This window comes from Ochotona curzoniae, unplaced genomic scaffold, assembly GCF_017591425.1.
Source record: "Ochotona curzoniae isolate NIBS_2020 unplaced genomic scaffold, NIBS_Ocur_1.0 contig_64, whole genome shotgun sequence".
Classification (NCBI taxonomy): domain Eukaryota; kingdom Metazoa; phylum Chordata; class Mammalia; order Lagomorpha; family Ochotonidae; genus Ochotona; species Ochotona curzoniae.
This window is the reverse complement of record NW_024466502.1, coordinates 50,748,930-50,775,013: the sequence shown is the minus strand read 5'-3', so window position 1 is coordinate 50,775,013 and position 26,084 is coordinate 50,748,930. Positions and strand designations below refer to the sequence as shown.

Here is a 26,084-nt window from a genome sequence, read left to right as displayed (position 1 = left end):
AGACCTGAAAGAAGCTCCCAGTTTTGGATCAGCTCAGTTCCATCCGTGATGGCCACTTGGGGAGTGAATCAGTGGATGGAAGATCTTTGTCTCTACTGCTCTCTGTGTATCTGCCTTTACAATAAAAAGAAATCAATCTTAAAAAAAAAAAACCCCAAATTGGCTCTCTTCCACCCACATATTACTCTTCAATTAGAATAACTGTAGGAAAAATTAAAGAGGTATTAGAACTGTTTAGATGCTAATATCTCTAAAATAATTAAAGTGTTACTGAGACTGACCAGCAAAATCACTTTCATCCTTTAAAATGTGTTTCTATCAATGAATGACTCCTACATTTGCTCGTCAAGTCTCTATCGACAATGGCAGGAATATAAAATCTCGGGAAGAAGGAATAAGGTTGACAGCCTTTTGTGTAGCATGGTGCCCACAAATAATAATAATGACACACTTTAGAATTTGCTGAGTAGATTTAGTGTTATTACAAATGTTAAACTTGTGAGGTAATATGCATGTTGACTGGACTCATCTAGCTATTTCACAATACACACATTTCAAGACATCATGCTGTACAGCATAAACATGTACAATATTTACTTACTAAAAACAGAGCGAGGGCATTGGATGCAGCAGTTAAGACAGTGCTTGGGATGCCCGTATTCCATACTGCAGTGCCTGGGACTGAATTTATGCTCCACTTCCAGTTCCAGCTTTCTGCTACATGCACCGTGGAAAGCAGCAGGTGGTAAGTACCTGGGCATCTGACACCCATGTGAGAATCTGGATTGAGCTTCTGCCTCCCAGCTTCAGCCTTGGCCAGCCCTGGCTGTTGGCAGGCATTTGAGGGGGATCTCTCTCATTTGCCTTCCTTTCAAATAAAAGGAAAACAAATGTATATTACAAGCATAGAGAAAACAGATCCTTACACTTCATTTTCTTAGTTTTTGAGGTGGAAAGTTTGAGTAGAAAAAAACTAGTCTTTTAGCTTAGTTATTTTTAGGATACAGTAAACCATAAATGCAACACTTTATCTACACACAACACTAGTTGCTTGCCTAGAGAGAAAAATGATGCCTGGAAAAATTTTAAAATGAATTTATTTTCTGGGCCTGGTGTGACAGCTCAGTAACTAAATTCCTTGCCTTGAATGCACTACAATCCCATATGGTCGCCAGTTCTAATTCCAGTGGCCTTGCTTCCCATCTAGTTCCCTGACTGTGGCCTGGGAAAGCAGTCAAGGATGGTCAAAGCCTTGGGACTCTGCACCTGTGTGGGAGACCTAGAGGAGGCTCTTGGCTTAAGATTGGCTCAGCTCCAACCGTTGCGGCCACGTGGGGAATGAAACAGCAGCTGGAAGATCTTTCTGTAAATCTGCCTTTCCAATAAAAATAAATCTTTTTTAAAAATTAAATTTTCTTAAAAAATTTCCTATAAGCAATCCTATTTCTGATAGAAACATCTTTCATGAAATGAACATTTAAAAAATGAAGAGTGAATGTGATGTGGTTGCAGCTAAACTTTACTATCATGTGCTGTTAAAAACCAAAAGATGAGCAGACCTGTATTATAGAAAATTAAAAAAAAAATATGGAACTTAATTAAACAGGGCTCTAAATTTAAAAATCTCAAGTCAATTTTCTTTTTGCATTATCAGCCTAGAGTTACAGAAAAATAATCGTTTTTGAAAACATGATTGGCTTAATTCTGGTATGTCATGAGAATCAGTTGAAACGGCCAAATGTTCTAATACTTGTTTTATTTCGAAAAGGACAAGCTGTTTGGGTTGCTGGCATCCCATGTTGGCATGCCTGGGTTTGAATTCCAGTCTCTCCCTCTAGACTCCAGCAGCCTTCTGCTCATGCCCACTCTGTGAGGCAGTGGGGCTGGGTTGGACGGCTAGGTCCTGCCATCCACTTGGGAACCCAGACCGAGTTCCTGGCTCCTGCTTTTTGTGTGGCAGTTCCGGCTATTGTGGGCATTTGGTGAGGTACAGACAGATCTTCCATCCGCTGGTTCACTCTGTTCCAGGGTGAAGCGAGGAGACAGCAGCCTCATCAGGATCTCCTAAGTGGGTGGCAAGGGGCCAAGTCCTTGGGCCATCTTCTGCTTCTTTTCCCAGGCAGTAAGCAAGGTGCTGGACCAAGATGGCACAGGCAGGACTAGAAGCAGTGCCCTTGTGAGATGGTGGCAGTGCAGGCAGTGGCTTTACTCACTCTGTCACAATGCTGAACCCAGAAACTGGTATTTGGCAACTCAGCCTTGTTCTTGCTTTTAACATACAAACTTCCTAGAGTTTCATAGTTTGATAAATGAATTTCTTTGATACAGATAATTTTGTATATATTCAAACCTGTAATTTTTTTAAAAAAATGTTTTTATTTGAAAGGTAGAGTTGTAGACAGGAGAGACAGAGAGATCTAGCCAATGGTTCACTCTGCAAATGGTTGCAATAGCCAAGGCTGAACTGATCCAAAGCCAGGAGTCAGGAGCACCTTCCTGTTCTCCCATGTGGGTGCAGGGATGCAAGGCTTTGAGCCATCCTCTGCTGCTTCCACAGGTCACAAGTAAGGAGCAAGATCAGAAGGAGAGCAGCCAGCACTGAACTGGCACCCAGACAGGATCCTGGAGCCACATACAGAAGCCTAACTCACCATGCTGGAGCACCAGCCCCTTAACCCGGAGTTGTGGATTACATTTAAAGTCATGAGTATGCAGACACTTGAAAATTGACTGCTTCTGTCTCTGGTATAAACATATTTTCCAGATTTATACATAATTAACACAAATAAGTAAAACTGCTAATGCAAAAGGAAATCTGGCTTTTGCTATGAATTTCTGGCCCCAAATAAAAATATTTTTCTTATGATAATTAAGATTATCAGAAGGCGGATAATGAACATAGACGTTATTCCAGCTTTATTTAAAAGTTTAATTTCAAGTGAAATGTGACATTGATGCATAAGAATACAATCAAAGACTACTAACAACTTAATTCCTTTTCTTGGTTTCCTCAAGTCTCCAGGCACCAGTCAGGTATCGAAGTCGTATAAAAAGTAGGTCCTTGCCCATCTGTAGCCAGCTCCAAAACGGAACTAATTTAGAACCTGTGATTTAAAAATAAATGAACTTAAATAAGCTCATGAGGAAAGATATCAGCTTAAAATGCATTTTAGAATTCAAGTCTATGTGATGTTAGTAAGCTTTTAGCACTTTGTTTTAAAAGGAGGATTCCCAATGAAACTGTTAAGTAAATATACCTTGGCAACTGGACACTAGATTTCCTACTACTGCCTGTGCCTACAATGCCGTGATGCACTGAAATAGCAGAATGCTGCACTTGTGACTGCTGCCGAAGGGCTATGCTGTTAGACTACTATGGTAGTAAGGGGGAAAATGGGGAAGGTGGAGAACGGGGAGGGAGGAATGGAAGGTGTTGGGGGGAGAATCTCAATATCTACAAAACAGATATTAAAAAGCACTTTGTTTTTACTTAATCATGAACAAAAAATTACAAGGCTGAAGTGTTTTCTTCTAAAAAATAAAATGACACCTGGCACCATCTGAACTGTGAAGATTCAGACATAGAGCAATTTTCTTCAGATCCCTTCTTGGGCTACACAGAGCAGCAGCTTGATTAAATGTCTCAAGCAGTATCACAGAGGATCCTTACAACTCTTACTCACACAGGAATCCTGCAGATACATGAACAATTTCACTTTAATTACATGTGAGTCTTAAATATTTTTTTTTGCTCCGCTGAAATCACAAAATCTTTCTTCTCAAAACATGTCCATCAGAGTACTTTGAGCTCCACAGTTAATACAGTAACACAACTACCCCTATAATCCAAATAAACATAACATCAGCATGGGACAGGTCTCACTCTCCCTACTTCATCTCCCCAGAGTCTGGTGTGCAGCAACACAGACCAGTCAGAGGTGATCCTTAACAACTGTGAGTAATCCGACCTGCCCCCAAACCCCTGCTGATGGATTCAGCTTCTGTAAGTGCACTTTGATTCAGCAAGACACCAAGGACTGGATTCACTGGAGACGGCGTAGTTTGCATAATCTCAAAACTGGTTCTTCACCCCTTTCTGTCCCTCAGCATCTGAGGCTACCGGGCAATAACGCCTTCCTGCCCCAGGGACTTCTAAAGAGGCTCATGCTCCCTTGGGGAGGGAGGGCTCTGAGAAAGTTGCCACTGATCATGGTAGCTGACCCTACTGACAGGTTTAGGGTCATTCTAAGGTACACAAACCAGGAGCTGAGAACATATTTTAAATGATCCACACCCACAGTTGTTCATGTTTTCCTGAATAGGAATTAAGATTTGTGATGAATTTCAACTTCTAAGTTTCAGAGATCATACATTTTTTAGATGTATGTACAGAAACAGATGGCAGTTTAAAACAAACTGGGTTTGGAGGTATTGTGGAGATTTGGAGGAAAAAAAACAATTTCTTGTTTAGTGTTGCATGATACTCAATATCCACAAGTGATCAAAAATACAGGGTACTTTAAAAATGGCGATGAAAACAATACAGTTTATGCTGAAGGCCCAGCAACTCTGCTTGCGTCTCAGAGCACCGTGACCCACTCTGAGCAGTACTGAAGTGTCCAGGATGGTAGGCCTGCTGAGGAATTTCGCAGGGCAGCAGGCCCCGGCGGGGCGAAGGGGATGCCTTCCATGGAACCGGCCATGCTCAGAAGGCCCTGGGGAGGCGTGGGGAGACAGCAACCACAGCTGACCCGTGACACTTCCTCCTGTGACCAGTGAAGAACAGGGTAAAATGCACTATAGACTCACCTTCAATTTCAGTCCAGTTGACAGCAATTTCTGCTATGGGAATTTTAAAGAACTGTGCTATGTAGAGTAATTCCACATCAAATGCCCTAAAACAGAAGATAATATTATTAAAAACACAGGTTGAACCCAATTAAATCTCTACTTCGGACTGTTTTGAAGAGGCCAGTGCAGTGGATGTCAAGCTTATACTGAAGGCAGAATTCACAGGAGTCAATAATCCAAAGCTGAGTAATCTAGAAGCTTCAAGGAAAACAAGACAACTTAGTATTATGGCACTGCATAATATCTAGATGGGAAAAACCGTATCTGTCACAACTCAGAAACACTCAGGGCTAAAAGCAGGTTAGGGGGCCTCAATAAAAAATTCATTTTAGAAATGTTCAAAATTGACAGATTTCACGTTCAACCTTACCTTAGCTCAAGATACAGAGCTGACTAACATCTGCAATTGATTCACAACTCATAAACCAGAACTCTGAAAATTTCTAGAAAAGAATGTTTTTAATCACGTTAGAGCCGCTTGGTCATCGTCTTCCATACCAGGGGATCAGTTTCTTGTGTAACACAGTCTGTTCCCTTCCCTTGGCGTGCGGTCCACGCAGCACTGGTAGCTACTGAAGGGGAAGAGCTCCTTCATCTGAAATGTTCTTTGGTTCTAAGCATTTACCGAGCATTAGAAATATCACTTTCCTACTTGTCCTCATGCACGCTGTTAAGACTACTTCTAGTCTGGAACCCCAGCTCATCCTTTCAGTCAGTCCTGTTCAGTCCAATGTGCTTTCCCTGAAGGCTTGAATCCCGATTCAGGAGTGTTTTGGACTCGGCTTAGATTTCTCTGAACTCACTCCTTCTTCTCCCTGGTGCTGTGTCCAGGAAGAGAAGGCCCACTTGCACACTGCGTTCCTCTTATCTGAGTCATAAAGCCTCCCTTTGCTGGACTGCAGGGAGTACAGCTCAGCCCTCCAGCGCTCTGTTTTAAACCAGTAATTAACAGAAAGACAATGCTTACAACTCACTTATATTTGATATCTGATTTTACACAACTTGAATATGAGTTTTTCTTCTCTACACACTATGCCCATTCATAATGAAACTAATTCAATTCCAAGTATTTGGACAGTTCTATTGAATGAAAATTATTTTTTAAAAACAGCTCATTGCCTTCTCTTAATGTTATGCTGCTAAACCATTACAAAAGTGGGCTCTTTGTGCATATAAAACTTCTGTTACTTAACAGTGTGATTGATACTCATGAAAGAAGTAAATACTTTAACTTTCTCTTTTAACATAAAGAGCAAGTACTAGCTTGTGAGATGAGCCAGTTCTAATGATACTCAATAACCTGCATCAGATTATTAAATGTCTCTAAAGATATCAAAAGTCACAAAACAAAGGGAGAATGAATGAAAAGGGGTAGAGGAAATAAGCATTGGTTAATTAAAGTCACTTTATATATATAAAAAAACCCTGTAGCTTGAAAAGATTTCTTATTACATCTTTCCACTCTGAGTCTGTAAGACTTAAAGGTATTTACTATAACAACAAAAATGCAGCTAACCTCACCGAGTTGTTAGAGCAAGCCCGATCTATAACTAAAGCAAATATTTTCACTAACATACCAAGTTCTCTGAACAGAGCCTTATACTATCACAAAAGAGGGTAAGGGTTATCCTCCAATGAAGACATTTTCATTTATTCTTGCTAATGTGGGAGGGGCAGAGCCCCCATGTTTCCTTTCATTACTCAGTTCCTGGCACAGCTGTTCCCTGACAGATAATATTCTGAAAAACAAATAGTGCGCTCAGACCCTGTTACACAAAGCAGACACGCATGCACCCTACTGTTCTTTCCTGAAGCGCCATCAGAACAAGTACAACAAGACTGGATTAAATTCCTGAGAACAAAGAGGGGGATGAAAGGAGAAAGTAAAACCAAAAAGTGCTTCTGTAAGTTGTCACAAGGGGAAGCAGACAACAGCAGTGAATGAAGTGCAGGGGCAGGCTCAGGGGGCTGAGGAAGGGCTCAACTGACGGCTGAGGGGAAGTGCAGTCAGGGCTGCAAGCGGGACCACTCATTCACCGGACTCACTGAACATCTGTGCTGGATCTTCCCTCGCCACTGTGAGTGGTCACAGCTCACAGGTGGGACTGCAGGATCCAGCCGGGGCCAACTGGCCAGCACCAAGGACAATGGTAACTGGGACTTTCTTGGACATGGCTCTGACAGCTTAACCTGTAGTGAAATCTGTATTGCCTTAGCACAGAGCTTCTGATATGAATTTTACTAGTACACTAAAGATGCGAAGAAAAATTTTAGGGATGAAAAGGAATATGATAAAAGCTGGAGGCAACATGAACAATGCCAGCAAGGGAGAAAATGCCAATGTCAAAGTTTCAAAAAAGTGAAGAAGGTAGTGCAAGATACTGTAATCATCAACAGAGACAGATTTTTAAAAATGACAGAAAACAAATATTTCTAGGAAATTAAAATGATAGTAGAAATAAAAATTTACTCCTGTGGTACTAGCACGTGACCCGGCTGTTCCACTCCAATTTGGCTCCCTGTTTATGCCTGCCCCTGGGTTCAGAAGCATACAGTCCAAAGTCTTGCCACCATCTGGGGAGTGAACCAGCAGATGGAAGATCTCTTTCTCTCTAACTTTGCCTTTCAAATAAATAAATCAAACTGTATGGAGGTTCCTGGGGTAAAAAATAGATTGATCCAGCAATCCCACTTCAGGGTAATCCAAAAGATTTGATATGAGTATGCTAAAAGAGAGGGTTGTATTTTACTCCTTGTACTTCTTCTTCTTTTAAGATTTATTTATTTTTATTGGAAAGGCAAATACACAGAGAGGAGGAGAGACAGAGAGGAAGATCTTCTATCCGATGGTTCACTCCCCAAGTAGCTGTAATGGCCTGAGCTGTGCTGATCTGAAGCCAGGAGCCAGGAGCTTCTTCCGGTTCTCTCACATGGGTACAGGGTCCCAAGGGGTTTGAGTTATCCTTTACTGCTTTTCCAGGTCACAGGCAAGGAGCTGGATGGGAAGTTGGCCTATTAGGATTAGAACCAGTGCCCAAATGGAATCCCTGAGTGTTCACGGAGAGGATTTTAGCTGCTACACTATTGCCCCAGGCCCACTCCTTGTACTTCTATTCACAATACTAAAGTTAGAGAATTAATCTATTTGATCACTGGGGTATTGAAGACTTCTCTGCACACCCCCTCCTAGAACCGTTCACCTAAACTGTTGACACATGTCTTGTTAGAGTTATAGAGTTAGACTACCCGAAAAACAGCCAGGTTCTGTAAAATCATGCTTCAACACTATAAACTGATAAATACTAAAGTTAAAATAGACATGAGACAGCTGAATAGTAATCTATAGCCATTTTAAGGTGTATAGAACCCAGTTGTATATAGACTAATAATTGTAATGTCAATGTGGAAGTCATAGGATGTGGTTCAGAACTTGCACTCTTTTTTCTCTCTCTTTTAATATGCTGGTTACACAATACCATGTCAACTAATTCCATTACGTTGTAAATTTTTACTGATGTAATGTCGGGGCTTTTAATTGATTGGGATGATACTCTGTCAGCTCTACCTCCAGACCAGAGATGGTCTCCCCAAGAAACTGTTGGACTTGTCTGCACAATAAGATGCTGGACTCTATGCTTTGTTGCAAGGAGGGAATCTCAGCTGAATTTGAACTGCGGTAATGCAACAAGAATCCACCATGGGGGGGGGCGGGTTATGGGGAGGGGAGGGGGGAATCCCAGTGCCTATAAAGCTGTGTCACATAAAGCAATGTAATCAATTAAAAAATTGGATTAAACTGGGAAACGTTGTTCTAAGAAAAATAAGCAAGGCAAAGAAAGATAAATGCCAAAATGATCTGATTCATATGGGAAATTTAATAGAGCCACATTAATAGGGGCAGAAAAGAAAAGAGTGGGTACCAAGGGTAGGAGTGGAGGCAGTGGGAAGATGATAGCCCAGGGCACAAAACCTTGGCAGGATTCAGGGTCCTTTTCTGAGATCTACTGTATAGCTGCTTGATTAATACATTTAATAATAATATGATGTACATTTCAAAATTATTAAGGGTATTTTCACATGTTGTCATCACAAAAAAATGTTACTTGGGCTGACAGGTACGTTAACTAGCTTTATCTGCTTATTCTGTATTGTTTTTGTAGATCATAACACCACTCTGGTCCCAAAAATATACCCAAAGAAAATGTGGCAATAAAACATTTTACCAAAGAAATTACAGTAAAAAAAAAATCTTAAAAATTGTATCACAAACACTTCAAATGTGCATTAAATGAATTAATGCACCTTGGCCCTCTCCAACTTCCTGTCAGTGCAGACCCTGGAAGGAAGTGTTGACAGCTTGTATTTGGGCTCCTGAAACCTACTTGTAATGAGGAGACTGCTGCTCCCCATTTTATAAAAATAATCAAAGGTGACACTTGCACTGCAAAATGAGATGTAAAAAACTATTTACAAAAATTATAGGAAACAATTATGTCTTTTTTTTTTTTTTAGTGTTGTTTTTCATTATTCCCTGACTTTAAATGCCAGAAGAGGGAGTGGGTGTTTGGGGTGGCAGTTAAGACATGCTAGAGTGCCTGCGTTCCACTGCTAACTTCTTCCTTCCGCATAAGGCAGCAGTGAGGACTCAAACAGTGCAGAATCAGCACTGCTCTAATGAAAACAATCACCGCAGTCTCAATGTGGCAAAGGCTATGTTGTTAAATGAGTAGTACAAACATGAATATTTTGTGGTCCTCATCTATGGCCACAAAATAAACATAACTGGAACCTCTAGAAAGATGAGAGAGGTTAAGAATATATCATCTAAAAGAGAAAAACATTCAGTAATATTCTTTTACGGTGCTAATATAGTAGCCACTAGCACTTGAAATGTCTGAATTAAGATGTGCTAGCGTGTGAAGACATAGTACAACACATCTTCACTGTTCACTCCATGCTGGTTCCATACTCAAATGATGATAATTACCATACTAAGGAAAATTATTAAAATACATTTAATCAATTTCTTCTTTACTTAAAGTGATTATTAGAAAATTTTAAATTAATGGCTTCTATGTCATATATTTCTCTCAGACAATTCTGCCCTAACACAATTCTAACAAAGAAGCTTCATCAATCTTAGGTTTTTATATTTCAGGGAAAATAAAAGACCTCCAACAATGAAAATCACTCTTCTGTATTCGTAAATGGAGAATTTTCAGGCTACAAAGAAGCTAGTTCTGGAGGCTAACAGTTTGGGATCTAACAGAAAGCAGGAAGACATTTAAGCAGACAGAGGGCTCTACTTCCAAAGTTGCTTCTTAAATTAGATTTTCTAATTTTGGAGTCCATTAACTACTAGTTTACTTTATTCTTCAACAAAATAAATTTATGTATCTAAATTTGAAAACTAAATTTATATGACTCAGTTTTTTTTAATCTAGGAGAAAAGTTTAAAAAACATGTATGAATTATCATTTAAATTTTGAAAGTACAATTTTCTCAAAATGATTTTTTAGGAGTTATGCTGACATGTTTCTAGGGAAACAATAGATCTTTGTAAACAGATGCACCAAACTGGTGGAGAATACACAAAAGGACATGTAGTTCTGAATACAGACACCCACTGTGAACAGGATCCACAGAGAAAGTCATGACTATGTGCTAGACATTCCACCACAGGAAAATCTACTGAGAAGCACAAATAGGGTTTCTCGCTCTTGTTGAGTACACACTTTTTATAGGGAACATTAATCATTGTAGAAATGAGAATCAACTGTGGATGTGATAGGTAAATGAGTGAAACAGTTGGTCCTGCCATAGCATTACAACTGGGGACATCTGAACCGGTGTGGCGAGGACCAGGTGCGTGAGGGCAGATCTGAACAAGCTGAGAAGGGAAGTCTGCACCTGCAGACTGGCCAGATCATGCAGCCTCTCTGACGCTTAACAGAAGTCACGCAAGGATTTTAAGAAGAGCATATATGCCCGATCACTTTCAATCTTTGAAAAGACCCTTGGGGCTGCAGCCTGGTATTCTGGAAAAGGATGATGTCCTATGTGGCAATGATGAAGATGAAATAAAACAGAGGGATATAAAGGCTAAAATCAGCAAGTCATGGCCATAGGTTAAGAATTAACAGGGAAAGTGGGGACTGGCAGGGTTGGCATCAAGTTTTCCAGCTTTTGTGTGACAGTGCTGTTCAGTGACCACAGGCTGGGCGCCGAGCTCAAGGCTGGGGTGGGTCTACATTGAAGAAGCGGTGTATTTTAAGAGACAGCATAGATGGATAGAGTGCTGTTGATGGGTCAGGTTTGTAGGATACTTCAATAGTACCACTAGGTCCAACTGGAGGTAAGCAAAAAGTTACAGGGAGAGACGGGAAATATCCGGTAGAAGGTGAGGTGAGCAGCAAATAGAAAGCAAACCAATGACGTCAGTGAACAGTAGAGCACTGTCTCAAGAAAACGCTGGCTGTGAAGGGACAGAGATGACACAAGAGCCTGAAAGGTTGGAGTGTGGGTCACAAGAGAGAAATGTGCAGGGTTAGGGTTTTGAGAAAGATGGGAATGCAAGGTTCAGAGAAATGGTCTTAGGAGAGAACTTTCATCTGTAAAAAGAAGAGAAAATGAGCACCCTACTCTGCTTGCCATTTCTGAGCTTCCTTCTTTAGAGAAAAAAGAGAAAAAGTTGGGTGGGGGCAGCGGAAGCAAACAGGCTGTTTCCAGGCTTCTCAACCTATACTATCCACATTAGGATGATTACACAACTTTAAAGCATATGATAGGGTTGGAGCATTTGAAGATAAGATCTAATCCAGCAAAAGTAAAAATGCAGAGATCGTATGTGCCTAATTGTCAATTCTATTTAAATCTGGGTTTTCATTAAGAGAATACTGCTGGGTAGTAACATACACAACACACACTGCAATTAGAAACCTACCATCGTTCAATGTGCAGAGATGAAAACGTCCGTGAAGCTGCTTCTCGGGTTAATAATTTGAACCCACACTGTGTGTCCCGGATTCCTTTGACACAAAGGAACCACACCAGAAAGTGGAATCCATACATGAGAAGAGTACGGAAGTAAGAACGCTGGAAACAAAGACAAAAGAGAAATGACTTTTCCACTGATTTGTAACAGAGATATTGAAAACACCTGGCGGCAGATAACGGTATTTTAATATTTAATTGACTGGGCAGATCTTACATATGAAAATCCAAGTTCCTTCAGCAAAGCAAGGGTGCTGGAAAAATGACTGAGAAACCCATTGATTGGAGTTGGAAGAAAAACCTAGTCTCTAATTACAAATGTCAGATAGCTAAATATATATGTTACCATGATGGAGTTCTTTAATGCCTTGAATAGTAAACTTAAAATAGTTTTAAATTCTACCTGACCACTTCCTACTGTTATGGGTGACATTCATCAAACACTACAAACCTTTAACCATAATTGAATATCAATTACCACTGTACTCAACACTTTCTTATTTAAGATAAAAATAAGGTCTCTTCAACTATTCTATAGGTAAGGTAATAAACCCACTGAATGATACATGTGCACATAAGTAGCCTATTAAAAAAAAATCTATGTAGGATATCTCATCTCTTATCTCATACCATAATGTGCCCTTCTGCTTTTCAGAATAACAACTTTCAGTACTATTCATCACTCAAAAGTTTTTTTCTATCATTATCAAACTGGACCATAACATGACAACACAACAGTAGAAAAAGCAAAGAACGGAGTAGGCACATGTGAATTCTAAGTGCTACAGCCTTAATTCTAGTTTTCTCATCTATAAAATGGGAATGAAAATGTCTACCTTACAAAAGTTATTAATACAAGTTCAATGAAAATATATTAAAGCTGTTAGTCAGGTGCCTTTGCACAGACACTAACAGGAACTCCATGTTTCTTAGGAAGGAAGAAAGCTTAAAGGCTTATCCTTCTGAGCACAATTCCACATGTGTATGAAACAGGACAGCAAGGAAAGGACGCATAAAATATGGTATGGAACACAACATCTTTTTAAGAAAGACTACTGAGCACTTCTCATACATGATCTTGAATAATTAAACGTTCTGATGTAAATATATATGTCTTGCCTCCCTATGAATAAAGGGCAGAAACCTCATCTGAAAATTCCTTGGTACTCTTGGGTCCGATGTCATGGCTCAGCAGGCTCATCCACACCTTGTAAGTGCTGGGAGCCCATGTGGGATCCGGTTCGTGTTCTGGCTACTTCACTTCCCATCCAGCTCTCTGCTTGTGGCCTGCAAAGCAGCAGAGAATGGTCCAAAGCCTTGGGACCTTTTGCCCACATGGAGACCCACAAGAAGCTCCTGGCTCTTGGCTTTGGACTGGCTTAGCTCCAGCCAGTGTAGCCATTTCAAAGATCAGTGTAGCCAGCACATCTTCTGATTCTCCTTGTCTCCATAAATCTGGTCTGCCTTTCCAATAAAAATAAAATAAAATCTTAAAAAATATATCTTGGTACTCTCAGCAGCTTGCTCACTGCCTTCCATATAAAACACTTCCAACAAACACAGGTTGACCGATAATAACCTCCGATAAAGCATTTATGCTTAGGAAAGGAACAAATAGAAACTGAAAGATAAAAAAAATTAGAGGCTGGAACTGTGATATAGAGGATTAAGCCTCCGCCTGAGGCACTAGCATTCTAAATGGCACCAATTCAAGCCCCAAGCCCTGCTGCTTTACTTCCAATGCAGCTCACTGCTTGCAGCCTAGGAAAACAGCAGCGAGTGGCCCAAAGCCTTGGGACCCTACACTGACATGAGAGATCTGGAAGAAGCTTCTGGCTCAACCTCAGTCATTGAGGCCATTAGGGGAGTGAACCAGCGCATGGCAAATCTGTCTTCTGTCTTTCTCTCTCTGAAAATCTGTTTTTGCAATAAGATAAATCTTTAAGAAAAAGAAAAATTTTAGGTAGAAAATAATATGTATAAATTATTCCCCTTGACTGATTTAAGAAATGTCATTTGGTTGAGTTTTTTTTTTGTTTGTTTGCAAATTACAGCATTCATAACTGCTTTTGCTTGGATGCCAATCTTGCTTTGTTTCAGGATAATGTCTCTTTAAGAAGCAGAAATGTTTAGAGCTCACATAAAGAATTTAACTTGCTTGATTTCTAACATTATGTGAAAGAATAATAAAACATAAACGATTTTGCTTTAATTTTTTAAATGTTTTAAAAACATTTTAAAACTCAGAAGATACTTAGAATGTAGGGTAGACATACTTAGTTAAATTGAGCCAACACAGTCATAGAGTATCATTCCATACACTTTTGGAATGGCCATTTGAAAACAAAGAAAAAAAGCTCATTGTTTGAATAGGAACAATGATATCTCCAAAGTTTATGAAATGCAAACAGGAATTCAGGTGAAATTTAATGCTAACCGGCAACTTCATTATCTGAAGTAAATTCAAAGAAATCCTAGGAGTTAAGCAAAGACAACAACAAAAAACTATTAACGTGTTCCATTTTTCCATCCCTTTCAAATGAGAAAGTCAAGATTACCTAGTGAATAAAACCCTCACTGGTATGTGCCATATATAAGCCTTCAAAGGTACTAAAGGACTCCATCAGTGCCATGTCACATTTGTCTCCCATACAGCAGTAAAACACTTGGTGAGATTACCTGAGAATACGTATAATCATATTTATGAAAGATATGTGTGAATATTAGGCAACAGGCTATTGAATTTGCCGTCTGCTATCTGGATCAATTCTTTGGTAATTTTTCTACCCACAGGCAGATCATCAGGTGAGTGTTTATTTTAATTATAAGATCTTAAATTATGAGGAAGGAATCCAGGCTATGGTTGCCTGGACTCCTGGCAGATGTCAATCTTGTCTATGAAATGACTGACTCTAATGCTGAACCACAAGCACACTGAGCCGCAGTCAGACCATCGGTAACAACCACTCGTCTCTCGTCAGTGGTCAGGCCCTCCTTACAGAGTCAGTGGTAACTCTCTGGGGACCCGATACTAACCAATCACAAGAAGTGAATGGCTGGAGACAGTACAAATTGTAAACATACGTCGACCTCAGGACAGCCTTTCATCTCCGGCTATCGCTGTGCTCAGTAGATTTAGGAGAAAACACACTCTCATTCAAATACTATTTCTGGGAAAAAAAGTAAGCCTAAAGTGATACATAAAACTAATTTTAATTTAAATAGTCTACTTCAATTATCCCTGCAAAAAAATGAATCTTTACTTATTTCCACAGATTGTTTTTACAATCTTATTTTTGTATTTTTCATACTACTTAACAGTTTAAGTAATATCCCTTTTATGAAGTCTCTATTATCATGATTTATCATTTATATATTTCACAGGTGATATGGTAATATTTCCTATTGTTGGAATTTAGTATTTTAGTTCCTAGTACTTTGTAATTAATGTGCTAAACACCTTGGATATGGATTTCCTCCCTTTTCTTAATCCTGTGCATTACCAATCTGACAAAGTTAAATTAGTTCATTTTAAGCTCTATTTGCATTTTGAATTACTAGATATGCTATATTCTCTATAGTTAATAACAAAGCCTTAGGCCTGGTGCAGTAGCCTAGTGGCTAAACTCCTTGCCTTGCACGCACCGGGTTCCTGTATGGGTGCAGGAGTGTGTCCCAGCCGCCCCGCTTCCCATCCAGCTCCCTGCTTGTGGCCTGGGAAAGCAGCTGAGGACAGCCCAAGCTTAGGGACCCTGCACCCGCGTGTGGCACCCGGAAGAGGTTCCTCGTTCCTAGCTTCAGATCAGCTTAACTCCAGCTGTTGCAGCCATTTTGGGATTGATTCAGCAGATGGAAGATCTTCCTCTTTGTCTCTCCTCCTCCTCTCTATATATTTGCCTTTCCAATAAAAAATAAACCTTAAAAAAAAAAACAAAGCCTTATGTAAACCCCACTCAGACTCCACATGCTATGTGGGATACTAGACTAACGTTGAGGATGTTAAAATAACTTATCTCTAAAACAGCAGAGTGGGAGCCGGCATGGTGGCTCAACTGACTAAACCTCTACCTGCAAGTGCTAGCATCCCATAAGGGCATTAGTTTGTGTCCCAGCTGCTCTACTTTAGATTCAGCTCTCTGTGGTCTGAGAAAGCAGAGGCCCTTGGGAACCTGAACACGCATGTGGGAGACTTGGAAGAAGCTCCTGCCTTCTGACTTTGAATCAGCACAGCTCCAGCTACTGTGGCTATTTGAAGAGGAGTGAACTAGTGGATGGAAGATCTGTTTCTCCTTCTGTGAATCTGCCTTTCCAAAAAGAATAAATAAATCTTAAAATAATAATAATAAAAAAAGAGTAGAATGTAGGTTTCCATAGTTAAGCAAAATCCCAAGCGGTTTGGTGAGTCTGCCATCAGTATCCCTTGAGAAAGAATTATGATGTCTTCTTTCAGAATCATCAGGGAAAGGTCCAATCCATCATTCCACTGGCTGTCAATCGCTGAGGTGCATACGGTAATCAGGGAAACTATTGGAAATGCAGACTCAGCCAGCGCAGTGGCATGGCGGCATAAGCACCCATCTGTAGTGCCAGCTTTCTATATGGGCCAGTTCATGTTCTGGCTGCTCCAATTCTGGTCCAGTTCCCTGCCAACAGCATGGGAAAGCAGTAGCGGATGGCTCAAGTCCTTAGGACTCTGCACCTCATGGGATAAATGGGAAAAAAGCTCCTGGCTCCTGGGTTTAGACTGACCCACTTGGCGTTGCCTAGCTTTGGTCTTAGTGGCCATCTGGGAGTGAACCAGAAATTCAAAGATATTTCTCTCCATCTCTCCCTCTCTCTGTAATTAAGTAAAAAATAAATAAACTTAAAAAAAATTTAAAATGTAGACTCCTGGTCCTACTCCTAGAATCTGACTTGGATTTCAAAAGTTCATGAGAAAATATAATTAAAAGATAATTTTGGTGCACAATTTTTAAAAAATCCATACATACCTTTTTTATCATACTACTTTTTGAAGACCTATTATAAATTAAAGAAAAAGAAAGGAAGGCAAGGAAGAAGAAAGGTAAAAAGGCACCTCCCTAGATAGTTCTGACACAGATGATCTGAAACATTTCTGGCCCCAGACATTCTGATCAAGGGATACTCAACCGTATATTGAGTTTTATTCAAACTCAGTTTTAGTTTTGTTCCTTGTAGAAAAGAACCATGCCTTAAAGCATGACTGATTTGAAACAGCCTGGTTTAGAAAGGTCTTTAAAACAATACTATGGGCCTGGCGTGGTAGCCTAGTGGCTGAAGTCCTTGCCTTGCACATTGGGATCCCATATGGGCACCAGTTCTAATCCCAGTGGCCCCACTTCCCATCCAGCTCCCTGCTTGTGGCCTGGGAAAGCAATACAGGAAGGCCCAAAGCCTTGGGACCCTGCACCCGTGTGGGAGGAAGAGGCTCCTGGCTCCTAGCTTTGGATTGGCACAGCACCGGCCATTGTGGCTGCTTGGGGGAGTGACTCATCAATGGAAGATCTGCCTCTCTGTCTCTCCTCCTCTCTGTATATCTGATTTTCTAATAATAAAAAAAAGATTATTATAAGATATTAAATTCTTGCTTTTGTAGATTGTGCTAGAACAAGAGTAATTTAAAGGAAGAAATATCCTATTATGGAACATGTTCCATAAAATTTTATTTTAATTCTTTCAAGCCCAGTGACTGTTCATTATTTTTTTTTCCATAGTTCAGCTACCCAGTGGGCAGAAAGATGAGAAGATAGAATGATATTTTTCTTGGAATTTTGGATATGGATGCTCAATCCATGTAGCACCTAATTGCATCAACGAGAAAAGCCAGAGGTGGGGTGGCTGGTCCCCAAATTAATCACATAGAAAGTGTCCGTTCTATTATAATTGCATAAGTCTTTTGTTTAAAAAAACAAACAAAAACCCTAGGGTAACTGCTTACGTTTAAACCCAAATCTGCTTCTTTCCTGTATGCACTTAAAAAATCAACCTGGGAATGTGGCACTGTTCCGTGAACTTCATGAAGGTTTAAATGAGGTGGAAAGGAACGCCATTTTTAAGACATTGAAAAACAAATTTATATCTTGGCAAATGTATGTGTAGAAAACAGGAAAAGAAAAATCTTTCATGTAGTTAGGTAAATCCTTACCTGAGCAATTGAATCTTTTTCCAAATGAGCCCGAGATCCACATGCAATAGCCATTTGATCCTGAGGAGAAAAGCAGTGGAATAGAGTTTCAATATGCAAATCTTTCATTAAAAAATAATTTTCAGCATATCTGTCTCCATTTTAGAAAATTTAAAAAGTTGTTTAAGAGCAGGCATAGCACAGGAGCTAAGCTGCTGCCCAAGACTCGTGCCTACGCTCACTGGCTCCACTTTCAATTCCAGATTCCCATTACGGCACACTCCGGGAGGCCGAGGCAGCGGCTGCAGTGTCTAAGTTTCCATCACTCATGGAGAAGACGTGGAGTGAGTTCCCTGCTCCTGGCTTCAGCTTGCTTCAGCCCTGGCTACCAACAGGCATTTGGGGAGTGACTCATTAGATGGGAGATTTCTTTCTTTCAAATAAAATAACATTCAAAAAAATTTAACAAAGAAATCATAGATTGGAGAGTTCAGAATATGGACATCTTTAGAAACTGAATTATACTGCAGAGACTGAATTTAATATGAATAGGGCTAAATGTAAGTGCTTAAGAATTCATATTTTCGGGCCCGGCGCGGTGGCGTAGTGGTTCAGGTCCTCATCTTGCATGCCCGGGATCCCACATGGGCGCCGGTTCTATCCCAGCAGCCCCGCTTCCCTTCCAGCTCCCTGCCTGTGGCCGGGGAAAGCAGTCGAGGACAGCCCAAAGCTTTGGGACCCTGCACCCGCGTGGGAGTCCCAAAAGAGGCTCTTGGCTTTGGATCGGCATAGCATCGGCCGTAGTGCTCACTTGGGGAGTGAATCATCGGACGGAAGATCTTCCTCTCTGTCTCTCCTCTCTGTATATCTGCCTTCCCAATAAAAAAATACTAAAAAAATAAATCTTTTAAAAAAAAGAATTCATATTTTATCTATGTGTGAAGCTGATACACACACATTGGGTTGGGAAGGGACTTCATCTCTCAGTTCATTTCCCAAATACCTGTGATGGGTGTGGCCAGGCTGGGGCTGATCAGGAGGCTGAAACTTAATGCCTCCCGTGTTGATGGCAGGGACCGAGGCATCACAGCTGTCTCCAAGGGTCTACGTCAGCAGAAAGCTGGATTCAGGGGTCAAAGTGGACACCAAATCCAGGCACTCCAATATGGGATATAGGAGTCAACCTCCACACCAAGTGCCTGCCCTCTCCCCTAAATTCATATATTTTTTTCATATTTTAAAGTAATAGTTGTCTAAAAATGTTACATCAATATTATTAGAGAAAAAAAGAATGTACTACTAAGGGTTCTCTATGGATGGCATAATTACATAACCTGAAAATGTAGAAGATTGCCCCCGGATCTCTGCCTGCCTAGCCTATGTGGGAGGCTGTGGGGAGCTGTAGAGAGCCTACAGCCCACACCCTAGACAGACGGGCGCCGAACTGCCGCTTCCTCCTGTGCTAGAAAAAACAAGCTACAGGAAGTCTGCTGTGATTGGCCCAGGGGTGCGTGGATGGCGCGTGGACAGCGCGTGATCTGTATGATGATTGGCCTGCCCACTGCGTGCACAGGTGACCTTTACTTTGATTGGCCGGGTTACCCAGCATATAAGGGAGCCAGAGAACTGGGGCGGGGAGAGAGAGAGAGCACTGCGGAGAGAGCAGGAGAGAGCGCGCCTCGGAGAGAGCGGAGAGAGCGGGAGAGAGCGCACCCCCGCGCGGGGAGGGAGCACACCCCCGCGCGGGGAGGGAGCGCACCCCCGTGCGGGAAGAGAGCGCACCTCGGACGGAGAGAGCGCACCCCGCGGGGAGAGAGAGCGCACCTCGCGATGGTGTGGCTGCTGCGCGGCTGCAGGGCGGCTGCCGCACGCCCACCGCGCGCCGGTTTTGCTGTGTCTTCTCCACAATAAGGCTCCGCAAAGACAACAAGTGTCCGGGTTTGACTTGCTGGTCAAGGGACCCTGACATCTGGTGCCGTGACTCGGATCGGAACTACAGGTAAGCGAAGCGGGGAACGCGAAAGGGAGCTGAGCAGGGACTCAGGGAGCTGCGGAAGCAGGGAGCGCGAAACGGAGCTGAGCAGGGACTCAGGGAGCCGCCTTGAGCGGGAAGCGTACGCTAGGTTCGCGGGATAGCGACAAGAGTAAGCTTACCAGAAGTGGTAACAATATGGGAAATTCAAATTCTTCAGTACACATGCAGTGTTTACTGCAGAAGCTACTGAAGAGGAATGGAACGCCGGTAAAGGCACAGACAGTACTTCATTTTTGCAGATAGCACGGGTGACCCACCAGTGAACCCTAGCGCCCCTCCTTGGCCTGCGTGGCCGGAGAGGGGTGTGGGATTTGGCTGGCGGGACCTTGTGGAGCCCGGCCAGGTGTTCCCTGTTCATGAGGATCGGAACGCTGGGGCGGGCCCCCCATGGCCGCGGTTTTACCTCCCTCTTGATTTCAAAGTGATTAAGGATTTGAAAACAGCCGTCGATTCTTATGGTGTGCATGCCCCCTTTACAATCGCGCTGCTAGAACAGATTAGTTTTAATGCCCTGCCCCCAGATGATTGGAAACAGTTGGCCAGAGCCACTCTCTCCCCTGGCCAATATCTGGTCTGGTGGGCCGCATACCGTGAACTGGCCATGGACCAGGCACAGCGTAACGCACAAGGTGGAAACAGGGAATGGAATGCCGATATGCTGCTGGGAGAGGGAGCTCGGGCAGGAAACAATAATCAACATGAGTATCCTGAACCAGTTTATGGCCAGATTCAACAAATAGGCCGTACTGCGTGGCGAGCTCTACAGAGTAAAGGGGACCTCCGTTTTTCCATCTCTAAAGTGACTCAGGGGTCTAACGAGCCCTATGCTGATTTTGTGAGTCGCCTCATGGAGGTAGCAGGAAAGCTTTTCCCCGATGTAGAGCAGGCTATGCCTCTGGTTAAGCAGCTGGCTTACGAGAATGCTAACAAATGGTGCCGTGAAGCCATCCGTCCCTGGAAACATAAAGATCTAGATACATGGATAAAGATTTGCAGGGATGTTCATGATCAAGTTATGTTAAATTTGGATGGCCGGTCTGCTGCCGAACGCCATGCCCTGGGTTGCGGCATTACTCAGGAACAAGTGATATGGAAGGATGTGTTAACTAAACAGTGGAAGGGCCCGCATCCGGTGTTAAGGCGGACGCGAGGTGCAGTTTGTGTTTTTCCGCAGGATTCAGAAGCCCCTGTGTGGATACCAGAGTGCCTAACGAGAGTGGTGAGAGCCTCTGTGCCGGACAACATCCAAGATGAAGCCCTGGACGCTCAGGCTGGTGATCCTGCTGGTAACACTGCTGCCTCCCGGAACACTGAGCCAACAGCTTCAACTATGGGCGATCGTGAAGGCATGGCCAGTGCCATTACTGGTGACCAATAACTCATCAATGCTGCCCCCATTCTTCAACACTGATGCGACTATTGGACTACTGGTGGTGCCCTTAGACAACACCACAGTGCTATCCACGAACCGGACAATTCAATTGCACGGATCGGTTTGTTTTCAAAGCCGGCCATGGACAAATGGGACCAGACTTTGCATTCTATTGGCGAACCAGACCATTGGACAATTTCAGAAGAACAGCTCAGGAAGATGGGCACATCTCCTGACGGGTTAGGTACCCCGCTTTTTTGCCCGCGCTCACAATGCGGGAACCATTTTGTGACTGGGAGTTTGTCAGCTCCTCCCTCGTTGTATGGACCAATGGTCATGGCCACCAAAGTGGACTGGCTGCCAGAGCACTGTCATCCCCCGTAGGGTGGCTCCTGGCCTGAACTTGTCCAATCTGTTTCTGACTTATACCAATGACACCTTCCTGGGATACAATTTTTCTTATGAGGACTCAGTACAATCAGTGACATCCAGACCTTGGAATGCTTGGATTTTATGTACCATTTATCATATCCAATGTCTGTTCAGTTTGATAATTTGCCGAATTGTGGACACAAACTCTTACCATTAATGCTACCAAGGTGGAAATTGCTTTTGTGGAACCATGGACTAATTGGTTGTTAAAGGTTCTATCCTTTGCTAAGCAGTGGGCTGGAATGATTGGTGTATGCATGCTTGTGATGATCTGATAGCCTGGGCCATTCGCACTCTATGCAGACGCATTCAGCAACAGCAGCAGCAACAGGCGCTGTTAGTGAAGGTTGTCATGGCCTTGACTAGACAAGAATCCCCTGAGGTATGGTTTAACATGATGGACTGGTAGTCAAAGACGGGTAAGTATCCGGTAAGGCTCTACCTACCTAAGCCAGGCGCCACGAGCCAGGTGGTTAGCTGATGACGGGTGAGGAGAGCCTACTCCGGAACACCTAAGACAGGCACAGTCCGTGATTAATAAAACAAAAAGGGGGAGCTGTGGGGAGCTGTAGAGAGCCTACAGCCCACACCCTAGACAGACGGGCGCCGAACTGCCGCTTCCTCCTGTGCTAGAAAAAACAAGCTACAGGAAGTCTGCTGTGATTGGCCCAGGGGTGCGTGGATGGCGCGTGGACAGCGCGTGATCTGTATGATGATTGGCCTGCCCACTGCGTGCACAGGTGACCTTTACTTTGATTGGCCGGGTTACCCAGCATATAAGGGAGCCAGAGAACTGGGGCGGGGGGGAGAGAGAGAGAGCACTGCGGAGAGAGCAGGAGAGAGCGCGCCTCGGAGAGAGCGGAGAGAGCGGAGAGAGCGGGAGAGAGCGCACCCCCGCGCGGGGAGGGAGCGCACCCCCGTGCGGGGAGGGAGCGCACCCCCGTGCGGGAAGAGAGCGCACCTCGGACGGAGAGAGCGCACCCCGCGGGGAGAGAGAGCGCACCTCGCGATGGTGTGGCTGCTGCGCGGCTGCACGGCGGCTGCCGCACGCCCACCCGCCCACCGCGCGCCGGTTTTGCTGTGTCTTCTCCACAATAAAGGCTCCGCAAAGACAACAAGTGTCCGGGTTTGACTTGCTGGTCAAGGGACCCTGACAGGAGGCTGCAGGCACGTGGCACACTGTCCCCAAACGGAACCCCTGACAAGAGTCTCAGCTAACCAAAACCCCAATATGGTCTGTTCACTGGGTATGCAGCAAGAGCAATGGGACTGCACCCCAATCTCTCTTCCCTGCCTCTTTAACAAACTGTGCTAGGAGTTCTTTGGTAAAATGTTATATTCATCCTGCTTTTCAGCAGGTAACAAGTTTGCCCGGGACACAGCTTCCTATGCTTCATGACCTTTAACTTCAATGGATGCTCCAGAGAGATAGACACATCTACTAGCCTGTCACAATGCCATTGTTTGGTGGAAGCACTGTTGGGACCACTCTTTTGCCTGGCCTCTTTTCCAACCCCATATAAGCTTGTGACTTCTCTCAAACAAACGGACATCCCTTACCACCAGTTTGTGTCCAGCGTTTCCGCTGCAGAACACTGGCACCTCCCCTGACACCCCTGGGCCTGCCCACCAGGTCTCAGGGCCTGCTGGACAGAACACCCCCGAGAGAAAAATCTGAGAAGAGTAACTAAAAAACTACTACCAAACGAAAAATTTAAAAAGCTGAGTGTACACAAAATGAATATATTGAAATACTTTTATAACTTCCATGTAAACAATGGTCAGAAGGTACAATAAAAAAAGTGACTATAATATCAACAGAAAGAAAAACCTGATAATACGTTTCTTTAGAAAAGATTTATTTGAAAGGCAATGAGAGAGGAAAAAGAAACAGATTTCTATCTGTTGGTTCAATGACTATTACAGGTTTGTTTAAGATCAGTTTCCAAAATGCATAAAGTTCTTCTAATCGGTTACCAAGAAAAGCACCCATCTGGAAAAAGGCAAAGCCTCTGAATAGAGTTCACAAGAGTGGAAATAAAAGCTAACATATGTTTTAAAAAATTTGTAACTAAAAAAACTTTTTATGTATGCATCTTCCTGATAAAACAAAGAGATAACACTAGCTACTTACGGGAGTGACTGAGAAATGAAAGGTGAAGTTAGTTACACTGTGTAACGTTTTGAACATGGTTGAAATCTACCGATATCTATTCTGCTTCATTTCATTAAAGTTCCTCACATTTAGGTCATTTTTGAACTTTTTGCTATAAATATGGCCAAACAAACACAGTACTGGAGAGAGGAAAAAAAAGATGAAGCCCCACAGTCCCACGATCTGCCTTAAAACACTCCATGCGTGGCTATTTCATTGGGTCCCCATCACATCCCACCACACGGCGTTATTCCGAAACAAACCCTAGGTATCATGTACTGCAAACTGACACATATCACCATCACAGCACTGCTCCAATACTTCAGACACCTGGCACAGATCCGTAATGCTGGCATCAGACAGTTTTCAAATTTGCTCAATTATCCCATAAATAATTTGTTTGCTGGAAACCAGAGCCCCCAAACTAACCCATGCTAACGGGCTGGTATTTCTTTGATCCAGTCTTCTCCATGCATTTCCCCTATGCAATTTCCCCAAACATTTACTTTTTAATTTATTCATTTCATTCCCATAATTTATTTGTTGAAGAAAAAGAAAGAATCATCTGCCCTCAGTTCCTAGGCTTTGGGTTTTCGCCTCCTGTGACCTCACCTCCCACTGCCATGACATTTAACTTGTCCATCTGTGCCTTGTGTTTCCCTCTGTCTGACCTGCAGTTAGATGTGAAGGCATCGGGACACTGAGATTTGATGAACTCTTAACAACATATAGCAGTGTGCACACTAGTCCCTTCCGTGGTTACTGTGAGGGCAATGCATTTCATTCTGTATGATTCACTGTACTTCTATTATTTGCCCGTTTACCGACCATTTCTGACTTTGTTATTGTTAAGTGCTTTATCTATCTCTAGAGGCAGGCATCTGCTCTACTGGTTACCATGACACATAAGACATCCAAATCCCACACGGGACAGCTTAAGTTCAGTTTCTGGCTGTACCTCCTGATTCCAGTTTTCTGCCACCACATACCCCGGCAGGCGGCAGGTGGCGGCTCAGATCAGAGATCTCTGTCTTCCATGTGGGACACTGAGTTCCCAGCTCCGGACCAGAAAAACAAAGAGCAACTTTGAATATAAGACTTTACTTAGATGAGGGGTTCCAAAAAAAGCTCACCAAAATTACGAAAATAATTTATACATAATTTTTTTGCTGAAATAAATGTATATTCTAGTTTCAGTTTCAATAAACATAAACTTGCTGAAATGCATTAGTATTTTGGATTTCTTTCTTTGGAGAAAGTCATAAAAGTGAATTTTTTTAAATGTATATGAGCCAAATCACTCTTTAAAGGCTCTTAACATTCTCATGAACTAGGTATGAAAAATGATTTTCATAAATCCTTGTCAATTCCAATTATTCTAGTTTTGGATTTGCTTATTTTTTAGTGGAACTTCTTTCCTTTTTTTTTAAGGTTTGTTTATTTTTATTGGGAGGGCAGATTTACAGAGAGAAGGAGACAAAGAGGGAAAGATCTTCCATCTGGAAAGGTCTTTATTCCCCAAACGGCTGTGATGGCTGGAGCTGAGTCAATCCAGTCGGGAGTCAGGTGCTGTTTCTGGGTCTACCACACGGGTGCAGGATCCCAAGGTTTTGGGTCATCCTTTCCCAGGCCATAAACAGAGAGCTGGAAGGGAATGGAAGTGAAGCAGCCAGGACACAAACCTATACCCATATGGGATTCAGGCACTTGAGCCGGAGGATCAGCCAGCTGAGCTATTACACCAGCCCCAAAATTTGCTAATTTGATAAGGTGAAAATGTAACTGCTCATGTGATTTAGTTTGCCTTTAAAAATAAAACAGGGCATGGCACGGTAGCCTGGTGGATAAAGTCTTTGCCTTGCATGAACCGGGATCCTACACGGGTGCCGGTTCTAATCTTGCTGGCCCTGCTTCCCCTCCAGCTGCCTGCTCGTGGCCTGGGAAAGCAGTCGAGAATGGCCCAAAGCCCTGAGACCCTGCACCCATATGGGAGACCTGGAAGAGGCTCTGGGCTCCTGGCTTTGGATCGGCGCAGCTCTGGCTGTTGTGGCCGCCTGGGGAGTAAATCAGTGGACAAAGATCTTCCTCTCTGTGTTTCCTT

General features: G+C 42.8%; 1 protein-coding gene across 2 annotated transcripts in view; it reads right to left on the bottom strand.

Moving 5' to 3' along the window:
* Window positions 1-2,893: 2,893 nt before the first annotated feature.
* The window catches only part of ALG5 (ALG5 dolichyl-phosphate beta-glucosyltransferase), a 44,836-nt gene continuing 21,645 nt past the window's right edge, over window positions 2,894-26,084 (bottom strand). For both annotated transcript variants that reach the window (XM_040991501.1, XM_040991500.1), the window contains 4 exons: window positions 18,011-18,070; window positions 11,795-11,946; window positions 4,810-4,895; window positions 2,894-3,104 (listed from right to left, as the gene is read on the bottom strand). In XM_040991501.1, coding sequence (XP_040847435.1) covers window positions 2,989-3,104; window positions 4,810-4,895; window positions 11,795-11,946; window positions 18,011-18,070 — 414 coding nt within the window. In that variant the 3' untranslated portion in view covers window positions 2,894-2,988. The remainder of the gene's footprint in view (window positions 3,105-4,809; window positions 4,896-11,794; window positions 11,947-18,010; window positions 18,071-26,084) is intronic.